At 42.5% G+C, this 27067-nt stretch overlaps 1 protein-coding gene across 7 annotated transcripts in view; it reads right to left on the reverse strand.

Moving 5' to 3' along the window:
- The window catches only part of GDA (guanine deaminase), an 82776-nt gene that overhangs the window by 33657 nt on the left and 22052 nt on the right, over window positions 1-27067 (reverse strand). For 2 of the 7 annotated variants that reach the window (XM_077344803.1, XM_077344801.1), the window contains exon 2: window positions 5572-5660. Coding sequence is in view for 2 of the 7 variants with exons in the window: in XM_077344796.1 (XP_077200911.1) it covers window positions 5572-5660; window positions 15503-15625 (212 nt within the window). In the remaining 5 variants the exon portion in view is untranslated. Of the gene's footprint in view, window positions 1-5571; window positions 5661-5792; window positions 6004-14782; window positions 15006-15122; window positions 15292-15502; window positions 15893-27067 lie in introns of those variants that run through there. The other 5 variants (XM_077344796.1, XM_077344800.1, XM_077344799.1 and 2 more) reach the window with 5 other exon arrangements.

Here is a 27067-nt window from a genome sequence, read left to right on the forward strand (position 1 = left end):
ACTGAAACTTGGGGACAGATGGATCAGAATTTCAATCCAGGCCTTGATGGAGAAGAGAGGGGGTGGCAGGGGTTTTACTTTTCCTCCATTTATTTCAGGATTTCCTGCTTATGTGGTTTATATTTGTAAATGCAAAAAAAAAAAGTGTTGGACACATAAAAGGCTAAACAAAATCAAAGTTTTAATTACAAAGAAACTCATATGAGAGATTCAAATGGGTAGCCGTGTTGGTCTGAAGTAGTACAATAAAATCAGAGTCAGTAGCACCTTTAAGACCAACAAAGATTTATTCAGGGTGTGAACTATGTCACACAGAATGATAATTCTTTGTCAAAACAGCCAATCAATCCCCTGGAATTCAGTGTAGTATACAAAAACACAAGGAGAAACCAAACTGCCTGTTGTCAGTGATTAAAGGTACAAGTCATCACCAAATCTGAAGTGATCTGAAGGAACAAGATGACTTGTTCCTTCAGATCAATGGTATAGCCATGGGCACCCACATGGTGCCTCAATACAAGAGCACCTTCATGGCAGACGTGGAGCAATGCTTCCTGAATGCTCATGCACTCACACCTCTCATATACCTGCGATTCATTTATGACATTTTTATCGTTTGGACACATGGTAAAGAAGCCCTGGATACTTTCCACCAGTCATACAATAACTTTCACCCCACTATCAACCTGACAATGAACCAATCTAAGCAAGAAATACATTTTCTGGACACTACTGTAAAAATAAACATTGGATGCCTAGGGACCACCTTATACCGACCGACAAACATACCTGCATGCCTCTAGCTACCATCCTAAACATACCAAACAATCCATTGTATACAGCCAGGCCCTATGTTACAACTGCATCTGCTCTAATCCCACAGATAGAGATTCCCACCTAAATGATCTACAACAAACCTTTTTGGAACTTAAGCCAGTGAGATCAAGGAACAGATTAACAAAAGCCAGAAGGATACCAAGAGAAAACCTGTTCGAAAATAGACCCAAAAGAGAAAATAACAGAACACCACTAGTGGTTACATATAACTCTCTGCTCAAGACAGTACAACACATCATCAGTGACTTACAACCTTTACTGGATAATGACAGTTCTCTTTCCCAAGCACTTGGGGGGGGGGTGTAAACCTTTTCTTTCACAAAGACAGCCCCCCAATCTCAAACAACTCTTCACCAACAATGTAGCATCTCATGTGAAAATGGACACTGGTATTAGAGCTTGCAACAAACCCAGATGCCAACTTTGCAGCCATATACACTCCAGTGCCACAATTACTGGACCTAACAACATCACCTATACTATCAAAGGCTTATACACCTGCTCATCTTCCAACTTAGTATATGCCATCAAGTGCCAACAATGCCCCTCTGTTCTCTACATAGGACAAACAGGTTAAACCCTACACCAAAGAATTAATGGGCACAAGTCTGACATTAAAACCCACAAAATTAAAAAACCTGTAGGGGAACACTTCAACCTTCCAGGACATTCAATAAGAGACCTGAAAGTAGCTGCTTTATTGCAAATAAACTGAACAGGCTAGAAAAGAAGATTGCAGAAATACAAGTTATTACAACACTCAAAACTATGACATACCAATGACTCAATAAGGACATAGTTTTTTTAATTTCACTATTCATGCTAACCTTGTTCAATTCGTGTATCCATATTCCTCACAATTTATTTTATCTTTAAACCGCCCGCGGCACCATGGGCGCCGCGGACGAAATAAAGCAGTAAGGGCTGGTGGGGAGGAGTTAGGGCGGGCTCTGTCTGGGATAAAAACTCAGAGGAGCAAGTCAGGAGCTGCTTTGCGGCTCCTGCTTCGCTTCTCCGAGTGGCACTCCAGGGCCAAGTGTCCTATTGGACACGTTGCCCGTCTCCTGGACGCCGCGCCTCCAACTCTGCAGTCCTCCTGAACAGCCATCCTCGCCGGATGGCTGCCAGGGAGGACGCTCGCCCCGCTCCCTTGCCGCAGGACTGACTACTCGGGAATTTTGAGTTTGCCTCCCTGCCTTGGGATAGATAGTTACCAGCCATTCCCTTGCAGGAATGTTTCACAGTTGTATGAAGACAGATGGGACAAGCAGCATATGGTAAGGTGAGAACCTTTGGTCACTGACAATAGGCAGTTTGTTTTCTTGTTGTGTTTTTGTAAACTACACTGAATTCCAGGGGATTGATTGGCTGTTTTGACAACGAATTATCATTGGCTGTATTTGGTTGTGTAACACAGTCTACTGATGTAACAGAATTGATTTTTGCTATATATTCCCCGTCGTGTAAAGCAGTGATCCCCAACCTTTTTATCACCGGGGACCACTCAACGCTTGACAATTTTACTGAGGCCTGCTCTCTGATCGCTATGGTAATGTTTAAACATCCCTTCAAAATAAGATACAGACATGCCACAACAATGAACATAAGGAACATTTTTTTTAATGGAAATTTTAACTCATGACAATGACAAATCAGTGGGAACCCTGAGCTTGTTTCTCTGCAATGAGATAGTCCCATCTGGGAGTGATGGGAGACAATGACACCCAAAGTGTGTTGTAAAGGGCCGGGGGGGTGAAGTAAAGGGCCAGGGGGGGGGAGAAGGTGTCCTTCGCAGCCCACCTCCAATTAGTCGACGGACCACATGTGGTCCGTGGCCCACAGGTTGGGGATCGCTAATGTAAGGAGTTCATAGTCTGACGAAGAGCGCTTGCACTTGAAAGCTCACGCCCTGAATAAATCTTTGTTGGTCTTAAAAGTTCTACTGGACTCTTATATGAGAGATATAAAACTGAGAAACAAGGAGATATTGGGGAATTAAATGTAAGCAAATATGCATTTGATAATAACTACCATATATACTCGCATATAAGCCAGCCCGCATATAAGCTGAGGCACCTAATTTTACTACAAAATCTGGGCAAATTTATTGACTCGCATATAAGCTGACGGTGGGAAATGCAGCAGGCTACTGGTAAATTTACAGTGTAACCTAAGCGCTTAATCCATGCTCAATTATGACAGGCTTTCCCATCCAGCCTCCCCCCCAGCAAATACAGGAGAGTCAAGAGGATGAATAGCTGCTGGTTTTTGTACCCTGCCTTTCACTAACCAAAAGAGTCTCAAAGCGGCTTACAATTGTCTTCCCTTCCTCTCTTGATGCCAGACACCCTGAGAGAGCAATGACAGAACTGCTCTGTGAGAACAGCTCTGGCAGGAGAACCGAACAGTGCCCCCCAAACCAGAGCAGAACAATAGTACCCAAAGTTGGCAACCTACTACTACAACAGCTACCAAACTGGGGGCTACAGTGCCCCCCAGAACAAAACACTGAAATAAAGAACTGTAAAACTGAAAACTGAAAGAAAGAACTGTAAAAACCAACTTTTAAGAAACACAGCCCCAAGAAGAAAAGGCAAACAATGCTGCCCCTCAGATAAAAGAAGAAAGAAATACTAGGAGAAAGAAACAGTAAATCCCAAACTACCCCCAAACCACCACCCCCCCCACAGAAACCAAAAGAATAATTTGAAATAACTGATTAGGAAAAGAAGGAGAAATAATATCAGAATCCCTCAGTCAAACCATTGATATCCTACAAGCTGCCAGAGTAAGCGCAGCTATTAAGATCTTTGCAGAAGGCAATTGTTGGCTGGGAGCAATTAGCTCACTTGCAAAAGCTTAGCTTTTAAGATCTTTGCAGAAGGCAAAGGTTAACTGGGAGCAACTAGCTCACTTGCAAAGAGCTCATCTTGCAAATGCAATGGTACAGTTGGCTGGCTGGGAACAGGCTGTTAATCAATTACCCTCGTATAAGCCGAGGAGGTCTTTTTAGTGCTAAAAGCTGTGCTGGAAAACTCGGCTTATCTGCGAGTATATACGGTGGCTTGCTTAAAGCTAATTATGTTAATAGACACACATTAATAAAATGTAACTGCAATTAACAAAAAAGGCAGTGTAGAAATATTACATCTCCAAATATTCTAAGATACAAACATTCAGCCTATTTACCTAATAGTAGCACAACTGTTATCCAGAACTTGTTTTTCCAGTTCACGGTCAGCTGTGCCTGAAGTTGTTTAAATTCAGGTCAATTATCACTCAGGAATTGGTCCAGTGTATATCAGGAATTGGTCCAGTGTATATCAAGCAGTTTTGATTAAATAATCAGCAGATATATAATAATAATGGTTCTGAATGTGCAAATTTACTTTTTGATTAAAAGTTACAATGAACTGTAGGTGTTAGCTCTACAAGCCTGACTCTGTATCTTTCATGATTTCTGCAGAATTTATTAATGTTTTTTTTAATTTATAATAGACCACCATTCCCAGTGAACTAGCATGCAGTGGTTTACAACAGGATAGATAGATTGGATAGGATGGATAGGATGGACGGATAGCATTGTACATAAAATCTTATAACAATAACATCCCCAAAATTTACCACAATAAAATAAACATAACAATAGAATACAATAAAGATGGCGGTATAACGGAAAGATCTCCCCAGCCTCCAATACAGTTGATTAAGTAGGCTGGAGTGGCTAGGGGTATGGATACAGCAGGGTAGTTCTATAGGTCTAAATTGCACTCCGTCAATGAGGTCCAATCAGTGAAAATTGTACTCTGCCAATGAGGGCCAAGCATTTCAAACTGTATGCAGACAATGCAATCCTCACCTGATTGACCCTCTCTGGGAATGTGCTGCCATTAGGGAAATACCACTGTGGCAGTAAGGGCCAATCAGTTCAATCTGCACCCTGCCAATTAGGGCCAAACAGTGTAAATTGCACTCTGTCAATGAGGGCCAATCAGTTCAAATTGCAATTTGTCAATGCTGGCCAATCAGTTCAAATCCCTAACTGACTGGCCCTCTCCAGGAGTGCACAGCCAATAGAGAGAAAACACTCTTGAGGGCCAATCATGGGGTTTATATTATATAAATAATATGTCCTCTTCTTCCTGTTGGAAGTGGTGATTGATTCTCGGGAAGGCCCTGCTGCTGGTAAGTTGCTCCATTCTCAGACTATTCCCACCCTCCAACTCCCCCAGGCAAGGGAGGAAAGCCAGCTACTTCCTTTGCCTCCTGTGTTGGTCTCAGGTTTCAACTCTCTGCTGGAAGGAATCACAGATGAGCTGCAAGGGATATTTATCGGGGATATGACCATATATTGTCATGTTGACATCCCCCCTCCCAAAATGGCCAATGATGAGCCTGAAGGGGAGGTGCCCCAAGTGGGCCTTATAATCTTCCCACCCTTCTGGTCTTTGGGAGACTAAGTGACTAGGATTGACCTGAGATGTAAAAATCTGGGTTTGACCATCTGGGCCATGAAAATCTCTGGCAGTTTTTTTTTTTTTAACAACCTACAACACAGGGTTGCCACAATGAAAAAATAGGATAATTCCATCCATGTACATCACCTAAGTACCAATAGGATTTTTGTAATGGGTCCTGCAAGATTCAGGAATAGATTTTATATATGTTAATATTATTATTAAAATCATACCAATGAAAATATTATGACAAAAAGAAATTAAAATAAATTCCTACTTGTTACTGAGCTCCCGTATTTCAGATGCTTTGAACCCCCACTTCTTGGCCAATTTCTCCTGTTCTTCAACTGGTTCCAAAAAAGCAATCTAAAGAGGGGAGAAAGAATAAGTGTACATTTCATACAAATCTGCATGTGTTTCATATTAGCTCAAAATATTTAATTAGATCAATTAGAGTAGATTAATAAACTTATTTGATGACTATAGAAAGCCACCTACCCTTCAGCCTTAAGATACTACCTTCAGTATGGGGTAGTATTTGTCGCCTACTGTCCAGAGTGCTGTAGAATTGGCTGAGGTAATGGATGCAATGTATTTGTATGGGTGTACAAAAGTATGATGATGATGCTAGGAATTATATTGGCTTGAATCCAACCAACTATCAGTGAAAGGCACTACGAGATATGGATTTCACTACACTCCCCACTCCAAGATGTAACTAGAATTGCAGAACCCTACAAAATATCAAGAGGAGACGTTATGTGGGGAAGAGGAGTAAAATCATTCTTCCTATTTCATCTATCAATGGAACCACATGGATAGTGATTCTGTACTTTCTTGGCTTTTGTGGCTTTTTGTTCTAGTTGTCCAACAATCATCTTTCCTTAGGCAAAAAAAAAAAAAAACTACTGGGGGAAGGGAGCACAGGGAAAATAGGAGCATCGTTTGCCGATGGCTTCCATAAAGGCAAAAGCAGAAGAGGTTATATTTAGGGCAGTACCATGTTCAGCAAAATCAAAGTTGAAACTCTATCTATATTAATACATTAGAAGACTCTTCATGTGAGCTGTCCAGGCGTGCACATTATGATCCATATGCCAATGGTGGCAACATACATGCACCGCTGCAGAGACAGATTCAAGTGGATAGCTATCTTGGTCTGAAGTAATACAACAAAATTTGAGTCCAATGGCACCATTAAGACCAACAAAGACCAACAAAGTCGCTGAGTGGAAAGCCCATTGTACCCAGTAATACAAGAGATAGAGAAAAAGACAAAGAGAGGGGGAGCACAGGGCAGAGGGGAAGTAAGTTCTCCTGTAGAAAACAGCTGCTTTGGAGGGGCACTAGCTCTCCTACCCCCACCCCCATAGAACAGTGTCTTTATAGGTCTCCAGCTTCCCATCCAACCCCACATCTTCCAAAGGCCAGTGAGGCAGGTCATGGAGGGGTGCACTACCACCTTCCTACCCCCCCACATCTTCCAAAGGCCAGGCCAGAAAGATTGTGGAAGGGTCCCTGCCACATTCTCTCCCCCCACCCCCATATTTCCCAAAGATTGGCCAAGCAGGGGAGGCCGCAGGTGGTCTGCCTCCTTCCTGCCCCTTCCTTCACATCTCCCAAAGACCAGGAGGGTGGGAAGAGGCTGAGAACGGAGCAACTCACCAGTAGCAGGGCCTTTCAGAGAGGCCAGCACTTCTTCCACTCAGCAAGCAGCAGGAAGAGGAAGAAAAGGACAGATAAGCCCCATGATTGGCTCTCATTGACAGAGTGTTCTCTCCCTATAGGCTTTATGCTCCCAGGGAGAGCCAATCAGGTAGATATTGAGTTGTCTGTATGCAATCTGAACTGATAGGCCATCATTTGCAGAGTATAATTTGAACTGATTGACCCTCATTGCAAGAGTCAATTTACACTGTTTATACTAACTGGCAGAGTACAATATGAACTGATTGACCCTATATGACAGAGTGCAATTTGAACTGATTAGCCCTCACTGGCAAAGTGGTCTCTACCTATTGGCAGCACACCCCAGGACCAATCTGATAGGGAGTGAGTTGGTGGCATGCAACTTCAACTTTATAGTGTTTAGTGATAGTGATGAGCTTTCGTGTGCATGCACATTTCCTCAGACCACGGAACATGGATCATAAGAATACAGATATAAGGAAAAAGTAAATTAATAAACAACATTATGCTGCATGCAGAAAGTCCTAAGCTCAATTTCTTGCATCATTAAAGAATCATAGGAAACAGGCACTGAGACCTTCTGACTGAGACCCTGAAATCTGGGTAGTTGCTGGCAATTAGGACAGACAGAGCTAGGCAGACCAATGCTCTCTCTTCATATGTTCATATTTTTGTAAGCTATGTGGTATTTCCCCATCATGAACTGCAAATAAGTAGTTTCACTGATATTTTTGCAATATGTCAATATATTTATATTTATTAAATAATGTATTCATCAGGTAATGTACAGACCCACTGCAAACCCAACAGCACACTTTAGTATTTACTAGGGATGCCAGCCTCCAATAGAGATCTGGGGATCTCTTGAAATTGCAGTGTATCTCCAGTCTACAGAGATCAGTTCTCCCGGATAAAATGAATGTTTTGGAGGGTGGATGTGATGGCATTGTCCTCTCCAGGCTCCATTCCCAAATGGAGGTCCCTGTTCTACCCAGGCTCCATTCCCAAATCTCCAGGAGTTTCATAGCCTGGATGTGACAACCCAATTTCTATCCCCTGCTAGTGGCTGGGAGAGGGGGGAGGGGCTGGCAATCCTAATATTTACTTTTCCCCAGCACCATTTGATTTTTCTCTTAACACTGTCTGACTTTCAGGAATTCCATCTTTCATAATTCATCAACTCTTGTTTTTAATTCATCTACCCTTTTCTCAGGCATTGGTTTGGACTCAAATATAAATATTTGCTGCTTATCATACTAAATAGAAACTTTGGAATTATTCACTAAGTTCATACAAGGCAACAGCTCAGTGTTTTTTAAAAATATATTATTCAAAATGGCATGTTTTGGCATATGCATCCACACTACCTAATTACTTAACAGATGCATATGCTTTATAACTTCTGATGATGAGCAATAAAAGAAATGCCGCAGAGATACTGAAGTCCAACTAGAAGCAGAATGACTAATGCCACTTACTGAACACAAGCTAGCTAACTGGAAAAAGTGAAAGAAAGGCAAGTAACACCAGATGGCAAGTCCTGGAAGCAGACTTGTCATGGAAGAGAAACTGCCTATACAGAATTCATAGCAAATTGTGTTGCAATGGTTCAACTCTGCAGTTGCAAAATTGCTATACCATAATAATGAAAATGCCACTTTGGGAAGAAAGACAACGTATAAATAACAAACATAACTCCATTTTTTTTACATTAGCCTATTAAGGATAATGAAGAAAGATCAGTTCAAACATGCATGTTAAACATTGTTTGATTTCTTATCAGCAGATCACTCGATGCCTCACAGCTGAACCTCTCAACTAACTCCACAGTAAAATGTTGGTCTGACATGTCATATGAATATTCTGTCTGATGTCCAGCAAGCAATATGCTCGGGTCTGTTCAATAGAAGTTACTCTCTGGAAAAGATCCTTTGCATTCCACTGTTAAGTAGGGTTGCTAAATTTTAATCTGGTTCTTCTAGATGTCCATTTAATATCCTTTTGATCTGCAACAAATACAAGGTGATATTATTTACCTCCATAACCACAGAACCTTCATCTGCCAATTTCCACACATAAAATCTCTATTAAAGGGACAGGACATGCTGGCAATTTAGTAATCCTGTTAGGATCTCTTTCACTGAGTATATGTATGAGTACAGCATCATTTGATCATTTGATGCTATACTCATACATGTACATAGGAACTAGTGCAAGGACTGCCAGATACCAATTTATGAGTCACATATGCAGCTTGTACATTAATCTTCATAGTTTCAGTAACTGGAAGACATTTACTGGCCTATATCTAACCATGGTATTCTTCCAACGGAACAGCATTTTGTTTATGGAAGGGTGGGCAACAATTTCTACCAATTCCCTCTTATTGTAGACCTCCCACTATCTTTGCCCCCCTATACTGAGGGTATCCTGATTCCCAGTATCAAATTGCATGATTTTTAGGGGACTGCAAGAGGAGGAAAAATGGGAAAGTCCCACTTTGTGAAGTTCATTGATGATTGCGTGCACTATTATTTCATGACCACTTCATAACTATTTTGAGGGCCATTCCGCACGCCGTAAATTTAGCATCATACTCACTCCCCACAGATGCTATATTCCAGGTGCTCCACATTACATCACCAACCTCCTGAATCCGGCCAGCAAACTACTCATGATATCCGCCATCTTAAAGCACAAGTTGGTTAATCCCAAAAAAGTGGATTCACCAACTTTAAAAGCGCTTTCTCCCAGTGGACAACCAGCAGACTACATGCAAAAGAAATGTATAGAGGTGAAGAAGCACTATCTCCACCTCCAATGTCCCGCCCTGACACCCACCTCCCTCTCCCTCCTTTCGTGGATGGGATTTTTTAAGGCAAACTGCCAGGAGCAACGAATAGGTGTACAAGCATGCAGGCAAAGCCAGAAATATTTTTTTTCCAAAAGTTAAAACACAAAGCATGTCTCTCTAAAGTTACCCCCAACCAAAAAAAATCAGGAATTTTTAAAAGACTCAAGATTTGTGATTCCATAAGGGGTGGCTTTCAAAAAGCACTATGCATCTATGATTATTTAGCATAAATGTATCTATGATTAGATGCATAGGTGTTTAAATGAAGAACTATTAATTAAAAAAAAATTGGTGGGCATCACGGGACCTTTAAAAAAAGGAGAAAGGCGATTGGCTGCCTGGGTTGATTGACAGGCAGAAGAGAGTCACATATAAACTGTGTTGCTCTCTTTCGCCATTTCCAGCAGCACTTGTGGAGAATGAGAAGCACAAAAAGGTGGCAGACTACAGCGAGACAGCAAGGTGAGGAATGGCCGGGAGGCATAGTAATATTTAGCGCTACGCCATTTAGCTGGTGTAACGCTATTTTTACTGATGTGCAGAAATGCCCTGGTAGTACTATAGCTTTTTGATTACTAATACATTCTGTTAAATGATTGAATTGTTAATTGTCTAGCATATATAAAATTCTTCGATGCAAGAAAGAGGACTTTGGAACTGAAAGACCCTGGAGTCCCATAACAGAAATCTCATGATAGATTGAATTCCAGTGGGATAGGCATGTTAATCTGTTGCCACAAAAAGGGGTCTTGTGACACCTGAAAAACTAACATTTCTGAAGTATAAGCTTTTATAGGCTAGAGCCCACTTCAACAAATGAATAAAATAGATTCGAAATAGATTCAACAGATGGAAAGGGGGGGAAATTGAAATGCAGATTGTGACTTTTCTATGCAAAATTCAAGTCTGTATAAGCAGAGTGACAATTCACACTGGCTGTAGTTGGTGATAACAAGTAACCTACTTATATAATGCAATTTAACACCTGCAATGCCTAAAAATGTGGGCTGTTTAACTCTTTGGTAGAAAAATTATTTCAGCAATTTCCAAGAAAGTTCCACTGCAGAAGAATGGTTACTTAAGAATGGTTACAAAAGAAAAAAATTCTGATAGGCTGAAATGTTTTCCCGCATTTCTGAATGAGTCCTTTAAGTATAAGTTAGATCAGCAGAGTCAACGGATAATTGCATATACCACATTAGATGAAGAAAGAGCCCCTGATAGTATAGATGATATTGTCAGTTCCCTTAACAGTAGATCTAGGGACAGTGTTGAAATCTGGGGTTCTTGCAGGGTCTGGTCCCTGGTTAATATTTCTGTCAGGTAGGCTATTTGGAAAGTTTCTGTTAGGAATATGGCAGTACAGAGCATGGCTAAAATGTGAGAGGCTGGCTAGGGTAAAGAAGTCCAGTCTTACAAAAAGTGGGTTAGAAGGAAGAAATGCAGGGAGATGGAGAATCAGAGTACACTTTGACTTTTATTCATATAAAATATTACCCATTGGCATACTTTTTCCTTGCATCTTAAGATCTCATCAGGATTCTGCAATGGAGGTTAAAGAGGTGATTTACAGCACTCCGTCTCACTCACTTTGGCCATATCATGCGATCCAACTCAATGGAAAGCACAATTATGTTAAGACTGGTCAGTAGTAAAAGGAAACCAGGCCGAAAAGGAACACGGTTGCTAGATACCATCAAAATGGACACTGGTCAGAGCATTATATAACTAAAAGAAGCAGTGCAAAATCAGGAGAGGTGGAGACAGCTGAGCCACTGGGATGCCAAGAGTCAGACACGACTGAATAGCTATCATCATCATTACTGCAGGTATGAGTCTCTTGTAAGATATCACACCAAACATGTACAGAAATGTTTACACCTTCTTTATCAGTGAACATGTTTAATTAAAAATTCTGGTTTAATTCTAGCCATCAGTAATAATATCAAATGAAAAGGTAATAAGCCTTAAGTATAAATCACAGCTTCATTGAGATTATTTTTGCCATCAACTCACAGCTGACTTATGGTGACCCTGTAGGGTTTTACAGGCAAGAGACATTCAGCATGTCTTGCCATTGTCTGCTAGCATGTCAGAATCCTGGTACTTCTTGGTGGCATCCCTTCCAAATACTAACCATGGGCAACTCTGCTTAGCTTCTGAATTGTCATGAGATGAGTCTAGTCTGGGCTACCCAGGTCAGAGCCAGAATATTTTAAAGCTACCATTTAATGTCAGACTAAATGCAATCGTATATTGTGACAGAAAAATACATATTCTCAATTGATATGTTTGTTTGCAGGCATTTTAACAGCAGTCAAATTATAAGACAATTTGCTGAAGAACATACAAGATGGTGAGATGGAGACAAAGGTAAGCACCAGAAAGAACGAAAAGCAATGGATGTTTCAAATTTGCAGTTTCTTTCTTAAAATATGTATACATCCATACTGACCATATGTATCTGGAAGTTCCACTGATGTTATTAGCATTTCCCAATAACTGTACCTTAGATGCTGTTTTCTCTTCAGTAACCCACACTCAAACATCCTTGAGGGCCTTCTATAACAACACAGGCTTAGGGTGTTTGCCTGTCTATCATCACATGGCTCAGCCTGAACAGGTTAGTCTCCAACATGATTTTCAACAGACTAAAACATTACAATGTTAGAAACATGTTCTAGTGTTATAGACATGGCTTCAGGTGGAATGTGCCTCCTGTTTTCCTTCTTGGTAGTCAAATGGACAAGAGAGGATCTCATAATGTTAAAGCCCAGTTCTGATATTCCTACAGTTGTTGTTGCTGTGGTTATGAGGGCTATAATGAATCTCAGTGTGTGAATGATGGTCCCAACATGTCTAATTTATGATGCTGCTGCTCTGGGTCTTTGGTGAGATTTTAAAAGTTCCAACTGGGAAACCTTTGAGGAGGGACTACAAGTTTCCCAGCATATACCTAAAATTGAAGCAGTAAAATGGCCTTATTAAGGATAACTGTTCTGCACAGGAATGATAGGCCATCAATCACAAAAAGAATCTACATTTGCTGTCACTACCATTTTCTTCTTCTGATAATAGGGAAGGGCCCTTGGGTTGGCAATTGGGAGGCCAAGTGGCCCATCTCCAAGGAATGGCTGTGTCCCTAGGACAACTTGCTGCTGATTCTCACTCTAGCATATTAGAGAGATGGGATGCAAGTGAGGGGCGGGATATAACTTGAATAATAAATAAAAATGATAGTAAGGAAAGCCATCTTGCAAAGCATCCTTTACTCTTCTGGCAGAAATAAAATATATGAAGTGAGTCAAGGAAGAAAGGGACTATTTAAGTAGTCTGGAGTGGCAAAGCATGAATCAGGTAACACTGCTATACCAAAAGCAGTTATTTATTGGTCCTTGGAATCATGTTCTCTGCACATATTGGCAAATGTATAGCATCCATTGCATTAAGCTTGTAAGTGTTTACTTAAAAATGAACATGGAATGAATTACACAACTCATTAAATGAACATCTAATTAGACAAGTGTTTGCTGCTCTAAGAATACATAAGGCCAGATGGCCATAGCAGCAAAGTCTGCAAGCTTTAAGCAATATTATGTGAGTCAGGGCTCCACAAAAAATGTATCTGCAGGTTCAGGGAGGCAGAAACCGAAAGTACCTCTACAAAAACTAAAATTCACAAAGAACATAACATGAAATAAATTGCGAAGGTACTACTTTGGTTCTGAACAGCACAGGTGAGCTGAGTAAGGGTGTGCTATTTACAAGGGGTGGGCTATTCACAAGGCTGAATTATGTATTCTGTGATCTAAATGTACAGCTATTTTAAGGCAGTCTTGGTGATATATGTTCTGTAATCCACTTATAAAAATGATCTGCAGATGAAACATATACATTTATTCTTAATTTGGAAAGCAGTCTCAGTGAAGAATATGATTATTCACAGCTACAGATAAGATCAAATCCATTACCCAGGAGGAAATTGTAAGGACAGCCATAGCTTTATATTTAATATCCAATGAAAAGTAAATTGGCCAGAAATATTGAATATCATTTCTGCTTTTAAAAAGCCATTAAGCATATTCCATCCAAAGCAGACTTTTCTAGCATTACTATACAAAAAACCCAAGTATAGCAAAAGCATTACGTTTATATGAATAATCTATACCCCTCCCAAGCAATCAGTATTTGTGACAAACACCAAGGAATCCACTGAATCTTATATCCCAGGATAACACACTCTTTCAGAAGGAATATCTCATTCACAATCCTTATGCTTCGTAATAATATTCCTTTTGCAAAATCTACTCAAATATTCTCACAAGCACTCAAATATTATAACTGGATTTCAGAAGCCTTAGCACCTATATGCCTTACAATTAATAACCGCTAATATATATTCAGACTCTCTGAAAATTCTCATAAACACTTACTGTAGAAGAGGTATCTCTTAATGTGGATTCATGTCAATTCCCTAACTCACCTACATACATGTACAAAAAACAGGCATGAAAAGAACTGTAAAATATGTATGAGTTTCATCATTTCAATACACATTTATACAGTTACATTTGTAATCTATAGATTCAGGTCAGTATCTGAAGAGGCCTGCATGTGCATGAAAGGTTATACCTTAAATACAACTTTGTTGGTCTTAAGGGTGCCATTGGACTTCTTTTGTAATCTATGTAAGCACAGCAAGTTTTGGCAGCAGCTACACCATTTCTACTTTTAAGAAACTACCCAAAGATTGCTAATATAGAGCCTTTCCTAGCATTATAATAGCCACCGACATGTAATGCCAGCTGTATTATGCGATTTCCATTCCAAACACATGTGGACCATATTTAAGACAAACAACGCCCAGGAATTGTTGCTCAGTTCTATCACTTGTTTTCATCTCTATGCATGTGGCTTCCCCCTGCTTAAAAACAATTACTCATACCCCCGCCATCCGGGACTATCCCAATACGCCTCGGCACAACATGTGGTCTTTTGCATTTGGCAAAAACTCATTGAGACAGCCTGCCAAGGTCTCTCCGGACTGTACCACACTGCAAGCTAGGTGTTCACCGTGCCCTCGTCCAGAGACATCGCATTGGCTCTCTGCTTAATACGAAGAGGGCTGCAACGTCCCCAAAGTAGCCTGCTGCTGGTTTGTGCGGTTTTGCATGTCTGTGTGCGATACGGGCTTTCTTGCTAATGAAAGCGGGCTTTATTTCCTGCCTCCCAGGACGACGGCAGTTGCAGCGAAACCCCGCCTTCCCTGCTTTCTCCTCGGTCACCTCCCAACTCCACCTCAGCGACGTGTTTTCGCCATCACAGCCCAAGCTTATGTAACCCTCGTGGGCGCTCTTGCTATCCACCACGACGCCCTAGCTGGCCACGCTCTTGGCTCCGTGGTTCCACGCGGCACAATCCTCGAGCAACTGGAATTCCCCTTGATACAGCTGCTGCTGCTGCTGCCGCCACCGCCACCCCTCCATCCATCCATCCCTCGCCGCACCCAGGGGTTATATAACCGCCTCTTCTCCCCGCGGCAGCCCCCTGTGGTTCCGCCTCTCCCCGTGCGCCGCCACCCACGCCCTCGTGTTTGGCGAGGCTCATCCGGCAGCCGTCCACGTGCCAGCCGCCCGCCCCCTGACTCCCCTCGCGCCGGACTCACCTTCCCGCTTTCCTGCACCCCCAACAGGTGGCCTTGCAAAATGTCCATAGGCGACGAGCGGCTGGAGTGCACGAAGCTCCCTTTGAAGACGTGTGCCAGCGCCGAAACCTGAGGAGAGCCCATCGCGCGCGCTTCACGGCTGGCCGGGGCAGGGTGCGAGAGGGTGACCGCGGGCTCCCGCTGCTGGCGCCGCCGCTACTGCTGCCCGCCTTCCTGCTGCTGCTCTCAGGAGCCGCCGTCCTCCCTCTTTCGGTGCCAAGAGCAGCTCTCCCGGCACTTGTCACCATCTCTCTACCCCCACTCGAAGACTTCCCCCCTTTGGGGTGTGGTTACAAGCCCAGGCGGACTCCTCGCCCTCCGCTTCGTCCCGCCTAGTGGAGTCTCCGACTTGGCAGATTGTCCGGCTGAAGACCTGAGAAGTGTGCGGGGGGGGGGGGGGGTGTAGCCTTCACCTCTGCCTGTTCTGAGTGCCTGCTGCCTGACTCACCCGGCCTTTCGGGAAAGGAAAGCAGCGCCGCGAATAGCTCTTTTCCGAGACAGACCGCAAAAATCAAGAACAGCCAAGAGCAGCAGCCATAGTGAAGCTGAAGGGTCCCCCTTGCACCCCGCCCCCAAACAATAAGAATATGGACTAAGATGGAGAGCCGGTCCCTCCCTGGGGCAGAGGTGACATCCCCTTCTCTTACTTGTGAGATTCTGTTCCTATCCATAACAGGAGATGAGCATAAACGATAGGTTGCCTGTAAGGATATATCAAGCCCTACTGGGGGAGGGAGAGAGTTGCCATCCAAGGTAGGGTGTAATCCAGTTATACAATACATGCCTGAATGGGAGGTTGGGAGCCCTGAAAGCCATGCCCTATTCTACATTTGATAGTGATCCTTGAAACATGTTTTTCCCCTATCAAGTATCTGAGGCAGGAAGACAGCTGGGCTGCAATAAAACTTGTAAAAAAAAAGTATTCATTGTGAAATAAAGTGAGGCAAAATAGTATAATAGTAAAATAAAGTGAAGCTGGTGCCAGAGATCATCCAGCAAGGCTACCAACACCGTCTCCACTCTGTGGCCAGGACGGAAGCCCAATTGGTATGGGTCAAGAGCTGAAGTTTCCTCTAAGAATGCCAGGAGCTGGTCCCACTGCATCACTTTCAACTACCTTGCCCAAAAACACAAGATGCGAAACCAGGCAGTAGTGGGCCGGATCCAGTGGGTCCAGTGATGATTTTTAAAGGACAGTGCGAACCACTGCCCCCTTCAGCAGCTCAGGGAATTCTCCATACGATAGGGATGATGTCCATCCAATCTCTTGGGCATGCTTTGGGTCCAGACCAGAAAGACTGCTAAAGCAAAATATTCTGGATTGCTATAAAAGGCTATAGAAAACTAGATCAAGTGATTTAGATCAACTGACAATGTTAAGGAAGCTTGTCTGTGTTTATATAGCAGTTTTAGGGCAAATGTACTGAGAGGAGTGCTCATTCACCTACTGGTTCAGCTTATGATGTGTTCACTGGTTGTGAGCCTGGGGTCCGTTTTTAGGGACTGCTATATTTTCAGTAAGGAGCCTGATACTGTTCATATAACAGTGTGGCACAGTGCAATGCAATCAGCAGCAGTCTCCTCGCTTTCTAAGAGATTCATCATTGCGTTCCACTTGGCAGGCCTATGGGGATATAGTCATTGCATCAGTCAGTTGGCCAGTGACTGAAAATAAACTGCATTTTTTAAGGCTGGCGAAGTGAAAGTTATCCAGACCTTCAAAAATTGGAAGAGAAATGACCCAGGAAACTAGAGTCTGACAGTTGCAGGGAAGAGAATGCAACAGATTTTAAAGGGGGTAATTTGCAAACTTCTGAAGGACAGTTTGTTGATCTGGGGAAATCAGCATGGATTTGACTCCAACAGGTCCTTCCTGATCAAATTAGTTTCCTTCTGTGACTGAATGATGGGCTTACTAGATCGTGGAAACTCAGTTGATGTTGTTTACCTGGATTTAAGTGAGGCTTTTAGCTAGGTTTCTGATTATGTTCTGATGGGTAAACTGGAGAACTGCAGGCTGGATTTTTAGGTGATCAGATGGATAGGGAACTGGCTGGAAGCCGCATCCATAGAGTAGTTGTCAATAGAGTTTCATTGAACTGGAGAGAAGCGAACAGTTGGGTGTCATAGAGCTGGGTCAAATACTTTTAAACATTTTTATCAATGATCTGGATGAGGGGATGGAGGGACTAGTCATTAAAATTACAGATGATACCAAGTTGAGAAGAGTAGTGAACACCCCAGAAAATAGAGATGAGAGTTACAAGATCTGAACATGCTAGAAAAGTGGGATGCAATTTAATATGAGATGCAATTTAATATGGATAAGGGCAGAGTTCTACATCTAGGTCACAAAAATGAGAAGTATACATGCTGGATGGGAGATATATTTGTAGGTAGCCGTGGACGTTGGAGTACTTGTGGACTGTAAGCAAAATATGAGAAGACAGTGTGATGTGCCAGTAAAGAAGGCAAATGCAGTCTTGGCCTGTATCAACAGAGGCATCACAATATGTCATAGTCTCACTTTATACTGCATTGGTCAGATCCCACATGGAGTACTGTGTGTAGTTCTGGAGGCCTCACTTCAAAAAGGCGACAAAATTGAGAGGGTTCAGAAGAGAGAGACTGCAAATTGTCAAATGGCACAAAGAAAAGGAGTTCCTAAAGAATCATTCTACTGTATAGTACGAAAACCCAGTTCTCTGTTTCCAGCATTGCTTAATTATTTAATTTAATGGTTAACTCACAGTACTATGGAGTTATAAATTTTCAGATTTGTTTCTTTTCTTTAGAAAAGCATTTAACTGCTGTTCAACTGTGTTGAACTAGCTTTTGGTGATAACATCCGTTCAAGGTCTATTTCCCAGTTTTCTTTGAATTAAGGAGGGTGCTTCCAAGCACGCCTCTCGCAGTCAGTGAGTCATTTAAGGCCAGAACATGATTACAACACGTAGACAGTTATTCCAGTGCTTTGTTAATATAGTAACTTGTGGCAATTTGGGGGCACTATTCATCCAAAAATAATGTGTATTTCACAATTTTAGCAGAAAAAATTGCAGTTTAGAGGAAGTGCATTTCCTTGTAAGCGTGCTTAGAACTGCAGCCTTTCTGGAGGTGGGGAATGAGCTGGGAAATAAGGGAAGGGTGATCAAGCATCCTTCTCCAGATCATACAAGGGTCTGTGCACTAAGCCAACAATTTTCACAAAATCACTTTTTGGGCTCCATGGACCATGTTCAGCATCTCAAAAATAAAGTCCAAAAGAACACAAATCCAAAAGAGGGGAGGGAATGCTATATTATTCTGGCATTACTGCATAGCAATGCGGAAGTGCCTTTAAAAAAAACAAAGAATTTTGAGGCTGGGGGAGGGGGAAGAAAGTTTCAGTCCATGAGAGAACTGCTGTGCTTGGTGGCTTGCTGTGATTGACAAGCCAAAGAGCGGATGGAGAAGATTATTTTGATTTCCTTTGCAGCCTCATCAGGAGGCAAAAAGCTGCGCCAGGGCAGAGGGAAAATGCAAGAGGGGTGTCCCGTGAGGAGGGCTGCAAACACATGGTTTACCATCCCAAATTTGCAAGCAGGAAGGCACTCATATTTTACCTTCCGGTGTGGAAATGGTCCCAGTTCTGGCGATTTCCCTCATCGTGAGTTAAAAATTTCCAAAACTCAACCCAGGTCCTTGACAGTCTTGGGGTGCAGGTGACATCATGTGGAGGGAGTTCTAAAAGCTGCCAACATTCAAAGGTTGCCCAGGGGCAGATTCCTTGTGCAGAAATGGTCCAAATGTTAGCTCAGCAACAGATTTGCCACATTCCTGATATAAAATGGATTTTATGGACAGACTTTTCAAAATTGTCACATGACCAACTCTACATGTAAAGATAACATGGAGACTATGACATATTGTAGAAGCACTATGAACAGGATCCAAGATTTCTGCAAAATTACTGCTTAAGATTGCTACTGTGGAATAGTTGTGTGGATTACCAGTCTCACAAATTAATGTTGCACATTTTTTGGTGTGGCAGGAAGAGTTCTTTCTGGAACCTACTGTTGTGACCATATGATCTTAGTGATTGCTGATTTATTTTTAGGCAAAATTCTGAATTCTCGTGCTGAGCATGGTTTAGAATCACTGTACTTGAAAGACTATGCCTGTTAGTGTGAGACCATCCATGAGTTGAGGTGATCATCTTGAAGGATCAATACCCTTTCTGTAATAGCCTCCAGATTGTGAAATCTCATGTTCCCAGAAGATTGCATCACCCCTTTGCTTCTGACTAATAAATGAAAACTTATCAAGTCTGTTTTGCTTTAGAGAACCCTTAATGGTTTTGTGCCTTGACCAACTGGCTTTTAGGTCTGAGTATTTTATAAATAGGTTCTCTTGCACTTGTTTGTGTTGTTTGCTTCAAAGTCAATTATGTGCTATTTTTAGAAAGATGGCAATATTTTCTTTTAAACCATTTAATTCTTAATGATTAAAAACAGATTTGGCATTTTTCGCACTAATTTTTCCCAGATCTGAAAATGAACTGAAAAAGAAGGCCATGGCTTTAAAATATGATCAGTCATTTCATGCTTTTCAGATTTTTTAGGATCTTGCAACAGAGAAAATTACTTTTATTGCATTGTTTACAGAACAATTCTTTAGAATATTATATCTGAGTGCTTCCAATAGAAAGAGATCCAATACAATTACTGCACATTACAAATGTGAATTACTGACAGTTTTTTAGTATACAATATTAATTTTTCCATAATATGAAACAGAACAGATGGTATGATGCATGAAGTTGAAAACATTTTCTCAGAAAGTACAAGTTCCTGTTAAGAGAGTTAATTATTACTCCATTGCACAGGTCACTTAATTTTATATTATGTAGCTGAGTTCAGTGTAAGATACTATCTTTGATTTATGCATTAGCTATAAGCTCTTATAAAATAAGTCAGGTGTAATAAGGGGTTGACATTTCTGGCATAAAACTAGTACAAGCACCTACTTTATTTCTTAAGCTTTCTACAGTGTTTTAAATCTTTATGTTGTTAAATCTTTATTTTCTTCCACTGTTTTCCCCCAACACTTCAGTACACTTCCATTGATTAATCTCTAACTCTTTTGGTTTCCTGAAGGCTGGTACCATCTTTCCAGTACCCAAACCCTCTTATCTTGAAACACCAATACTCTACTTTGAGTTTTTAACTAACTCTGAAAGTCTCTTAAGGCAATTTCTAGCAACAGCAGATCACGGATCTCTACACTATTCAGAGCTAAGTCCCTGTTTAACTGGGTAGGGATTTTTCTCCTTTCTCCAGAACATCTATCAACTTTCCTTGGCCCGAATGGGAATCTTTGCCTATTTCCCAAATTAGGTTGCCAACTTCCCCCACAGTTCTCTGTCTGCATTAAGTCACTCTCAACTAAGGCTGAAATCAGACCCTCTTGAGTCAAGGCAGAAATCTGACTGTCAGTAAACTGTGGGCAATTCCACAACCAGAAAATATAGTGAAAGGCTTACCATTTGCTGGTGTCATATTATTGGCATTTCAAATGGTGGCATCAGCATCCAGCATCCCAGCAGCAATCTGGCAGCAACATCCTCCATTTTAAAGCATTAGCTAGAGAATGTAGCGTGAGTGAGAGGATAGCAACCAGCAACCACACACTAAGGAAATGTGTGGAGGCAAAGTAGCACTGTCTCCACCTCCAGTGCCTGCCCTCACACCTGCCTCCCTTCTCCTGGGGATGGGACTTTTTTTTTTTTAAGAAAACTGCCTGGAGCAACGAATATGCGTTAAATCATCCAGGCAGAGCAAAAAAACATTTTTTTCCCACCAGTTAACACACGAAGCATGCCCTTCTAACCCCCCCCCCAAAAAAAAAAGAATCGGGAACAATATTACTTTTTTAAAGCCTCAAGGCTCATAATTCCAAAAGGGTTGGCAGTAAAATAAGCACTATGCATCTATGATTAGATGCATAGGCATAGCAGCAGAATTTTACTTTTAAAAAGATATCTTGCATCACGGGCCCTTTAAAACATGGAGAAAGGTGATTGGCTGCCTGGCTTGATTGACAGGTGAAGGGGAGTTGTGTGTATAGCGTGTTCCTCTCTTCCACAATTTCAAGCTGGTGTGCAAGTACCAAGAAGCGTAAAAAGGCAGCAGAGGAAAGTGAGAGAACCAGGAGGCGAGGAATGGCTGGAGGCATGATTTTTATAGCATACCATCACGCTGATGTAACCTTATTTTTTTCAATGTGTGGAATGGCCCTCAGTCAAAGCAAAAATCTGACTTGGCATGCAGCTTTGAAGTCCTTCCCTACTTCTGATGCTAGCCCGCTGTAGCAGCCAGCCTCAAGGCTCTCTGTTTCTGTGAAGAATTAACCCTTCACAGTCCTTCAGTTGTTTGTAAAGCACTTCTAAGCTTTTTAAAAGTGTATGTCACAGGGCCATTTAAACCTAAAAGCTGAGCAGGGTGGGGCACACCCCTTCCCCACTTCTAAGCGGGAGGAATCAAAATGGAAATAAAACAACTGACAGGCTCATTTGCCCTGCTACTAGGCTGAAATGGATGCAAGCCATTTCACTGGTCAATTTTGCTCCCCCCTGCTTTCAAACCACCAGCCATTTAAACCTAACAGTGGGGTGGCTTAGGTTGAAATGGCTGCAAGCAGGGGGAGTAAAACAGACAGGTTAAATGGCTTGCAGTGACTTTAACTTAAAATATGACTGGTGTACACGCCACTCTGTTAGCCTGAAATGGCTGTAAGTCATTTGACCTGTTAGTTCACTTACCCCTACTTGGAAATGGAGGGAAGAAAAACTGACCAGTGAAATTGCTAGCCGCCATTTAAACCTAACAGCATGGTGGGTCTGTCCATTTTGGTCTCCTCCCCACTTTCAAGCTTTTAGGTTTAAATGGTTACAATCCATTAAACATGCCCAATTCACCCCCTCCCCCAATTTGAAATGAGGAAGGAAGGGAAACAGATAAGTTAAATGACTACTAGCCATTTAACTCTTCCCAGATAATTCCCCTTCCCCTTTCTATTCTGAATTGGCCAGTTAAGTTTGGGGAAATTCTGGTTTGGTTTGAGGTTTGAATTGGGGACCATCTCTAACTAAACTGGAATTTAGGTTTGTGCCCATCCCTAATCATGAATATATCAAACTTCATCCAGAAGGCTCAAAGGGAACTTATAAATAGTGCTATTTACAAACAGCTTTCCTCAGATCCCACACAAGAATACAAAAAAGAATGAAAGTATTATGAAGGAATTACCAACCACAGGAACCTCAAACAAGTGCCTTTTATTTCCATCAAAAATACACAAACCTGACAACCCCAGGCACTCCATTATTCTGGCATAGGCACTTTCACCATAGAGTTATATGGATACATGGTCTCTATTCAGAGACACTATACAATTAATGTTTCAAGTTATGTGCGTAACTCTACACATTTCATGAAGAAAATACATTCTTTGAATAGCCTTCCAGAGCGGTGGTCCTCAACCACCGGGCCGCGGCTGCCTCCCCACCCCCCAGTAAGAAACTTCCCAGGCTGCAAGCAAATCGGCCACGAAAGCGGCCGATTAGCTTGCGGCCCGGCAAGCTTCTTTTTGTGGGAGGGGGGGAGAGGGAAGCAATGTGCATGCGCAGCCGGGCGATCGCCCTCCCCCCCGCCGCCGCCAGTCCACAGCCTCAAGAAGGTTGCGGACCACTGTTCCAGAGAACACTGTTTTGGGCATCATGAATGTACAATCTCTGTATACCAACATTCAACACAAAGATGTATTACAAGCCGTAAGAACAACAGAACTGGAGTCCAGTTGCACCTTTAAGACCAACAAAGCTTTACTCAAGGCATTATACTTTTTCTTTATACCTGTACTTGTATGATGTTTGTTCCATTTTGTCTGAGGAAGTGTGCATGCACAAGAAAGCTCATGCCTTGAATAAATCTTTGTTGGTCATAAAGGTGCTATTGGACTCATATTTTGTTGTGCTACTTCAGACAAACACGATTACCCACTTGAAGCCATATGAACATGATTTTTGACAACATCACAGCTGACCTTACCAACTTGGGCCCTCTGATTAATGGTACAGCCATGGGCACCCACATGGCATCACAATATGCTAACATCTTCAGTACTTGTTTATCCATGTAGCACTTGTAGCACATAATATGGGCTCTGCAGTTCACATACTATGTAGCACATGTAGCACATACTATGGACTCTGCCCCACCCCTGCCTTACCAACAAAGCCTCTGAATTGAGTGGTGGGTTCTCCATCTTTGGAAATTTTTAAACAGAGGCTAGACAGCCATCTGACGGAGAGGCTGATTCTATAAAGGGTCAAGGGGGTGGCAGGTTACAGTGGATGAGTGGTAGGGTTGTGAGTATCCTGCATAGTGCAGGGGATTGGACTAGATGACCCATGGACTAGATGACTTCCAACTCTATGATTCTATGATTCGATGAGTGTCAGAGAGCTTTCTGGGGAACACATGTGCAGAGAGCCTATACATGTACTTCTGCAACTCTTCTGCCCCACTGGCTGCTACTGAGGCAAGGAGCATCATTGCCTGGATCATCAAGCTGCAGATGAGGAGTTGGAGAATTGTGCTGGAGAGGAGGAGGCAGCAGTTGGGGTAGGGGATGAATCAGCTGGCCAGATCTGGGGCAGTTTTTGTATTCCATCCTATTAAGCACTTTGAAGGGATTTGTTCATTGCAATGTTGCAGAAGATGGGCTTTACAGCCTTCCTTTTGCAAGAAGTCCTCCCCATCCTTGTCATTAGGCATTCCTCTTTCACTTCAGCCCCACAGGAAAGCTTTGTTTCATCAGAAGAATCCCAGAAGTTAACTTTTGTAGTGAGGGGGGAATCAATCTACATACGCACGGTAGCTGCGGAACACAACATTTTATTGCAACCCAACTCCAAGTAACATAGGAACTGAAAACTATCCATTTAACTACATGCACAGGCACAAGGCACAAAAGGAGAAAAGGGAAGGGAATGCTCTGGTGGCAGCATGTGCTGCATTTGATGGCCTCCACCACAGCCTGCCAAGAGAATGAAACCAACTCTGCTACAAAAAAATCCCTTGAAGGGAATGCCAGAGCCTCCCCCACATCTGAAATAGCTACTGAAGGAAAAACGTAAGGCAGCTGTGAGCAGGTGGCCCACTAGGGGTCAGCCAGATGGGGAGGCAATAGGGCTGAATGGTGTCCCTACCACCACTGGCATCACTTTGGGCTACCTAGTGGATGGGTCAGTCCTAGATATGGCCATGAAATAGTATTTCACTCCTTTATCCGATGGATCAGACATAGATTTGTCATACCATCTGAGCCTGCCAGATGATGTAGTACTGCTGAACCTACATGAAATTGTGTCTAGATATTGTTTACTGAAAATACTAGTTTTCCAGATTTCAAAGCTTATAAGCTTAAAACATAACAAGGGATCACCATATGATTCATTCTGAATTCCAGTATAGGCCACTTAGTCCACCCCTCTGCTCTGTGCAAAAAATTCAAAATGAGAGCATCCCTGGCAGTTCTGCTTGAAGACTTCCAGCAAGAGAGTGTCCATCTCCTCCATGTAAACCATAAGTAAGAGTTAAACCCATAGCTTTCAAGAATGTAGCCATTCATGATATTGCATGTTTAAACAGCTGCAAATAGGAAAGCGTTTTTAATATTTAAGACTTCCCTTTGTAGGATTTTTCCACTTTGTACACTATATTCCACTCGTTGTCAGGAATATTGTTCCAGCATATTGCTATGGTGCTTTTAAAGTGTTTTTATTTTCCCAGTGTTTTCACTTCCAGTGGAAACTAGCAGCCTCCTTTCATGTTCTATTTCAGGTCTATGTCTGCCGGGCTTCTATTTACATTTCAGCATTTTTACTGCTTGCAAAGTTGCATTTGCTTCCAGAGTAGTTTCACACTTCTGATAGATGGATGAAAGCTTTTAGAAACCTGATGCCATGACTTCTGTGATGCTGCTTGTTGGTTTAACGTATGTCTTCTAAAGGTGATCAACTGTAGAAAAACCATCTTGCAGATGTTCACCTTGTCTAATGATCAGTGAAATGATGCTTCATATACGCTTCTTTTTTTCTGGAAATAAATTCTCATCTGAAGAGGCAGCAGTCAACAGAAGGTGTTGATGGTCACAGATCTTTGCTGCTTCCCTCTGCCATGCCCCAGAAGCCATTTCTGATTCCAGGGCAAACTGGTTGGTTCAACATGTTTAAAAATTACATCGTGTTTATTTATATATGGTTAATGAACTCTTTTGGTTCATTCTCTGTTGGCAAAATACAATAATGTTACAGCACCATGTGCATGGGGGGAAGTGAGTTCGTGTGCACAGTGGGTGCATGGAAAGTAATCTGAACTGTTTGCTGAACCATCTCTCAGCTTGCAACAAGTGAGCAAAATGGAACAGATAGGTGCTTGGCCATTCCCAGCATAAACCAGTGGCTGGATGCTGGTGCCCTGGCATCCCCCAAACTGTCCTACCTTAAAGCTGTCCCTGTTCACATCAATCAATGACACTTCAAAGATGTCTGGCATTATTATTTTTCAAAAACAGCACAAAGAGATTGGCACCAAAGGATATTGCTATGACTCATAATTGATATGACTCACAGAAGTTTCTGAAGTGTATGTATGTTTCCAAACCTGAAATAGCTCAAGCAGAAAGGATGAGCAATTCATTCTCTTTGAGAGCATTACCCTTGGGCATTCTGGAATCATTCACAGGCTTCCAGTGTTAAAGTGCTCTTTTCTGCAAGGAGTTTTGGTAGGTACAAAATATGCACAAAAACAAAAATAAAATCTCACAGCTTTCACGGGGGCAATTATTATGCCACAACAAAATAGAGCAACCTGTGTAGCTGTGGGAAGATACTTTGTCTAATTCATCCAAGTTCCATTATTCAAATATTTTTCTAGAAGAGAGAGAAAAATTGGGTGAGGTGTTTGGGCCTGCTCAATGTTGCTGGCTTGAAAGTGCTGTTCAATATAATCACACATATATGGAACCAATGTTCTGTACCTGAAGTTTGGCAGGAGGTTTAGAAATATATCTTACTAGCTTCAAAGCCTGTTCATAAAAATGGGCTTTGAGAGGGCCGCCCCCTGCTGCGACGGGGCGGTGAGGCTCGATCTCCTTCCCCAGCCCATGAGACCGCGGCTTCCCCGGGGGCCTGGAAGCACACCCACGGCCTTTGCAAGGCCCCCAGGGAAGCCATCCTCGCCTCCTCCCCCCCAAAGCCATGCGGCTTCACCCCAGGCCTGGAAACAAACCCGCAGTGTCTGCAAAGCCGCGGGTGTGCTTCCAGGCCCGGGAGGAGGGAAGCTATCCTCCCCCCTCCCCCCGCAGCTGCACGGCTTCCCCTGGGCCTGGAAGCACATCCACAGCATTTGCGAGGCCACGGGTGTGCTTCCAGGCCCAGGGGGAAGCCATCCTGGCCCACCTCCCCCCCTGCAGCCGCAC

This window comes from Paroedura picta, chromosome 7 (genome assembly GCF_049243985.1).
Source record: "Paroedura picta isolate Pp20150507F chromosome 7, Ppicta_v3.0, whole genome shotgun sequence".
Taxonomy (NCBI): Eukaryota; Metazoa; Chordata; class Lepidosauria; order Squamata; family Gekkonidae; genus Paroedura; species Paroedura picta.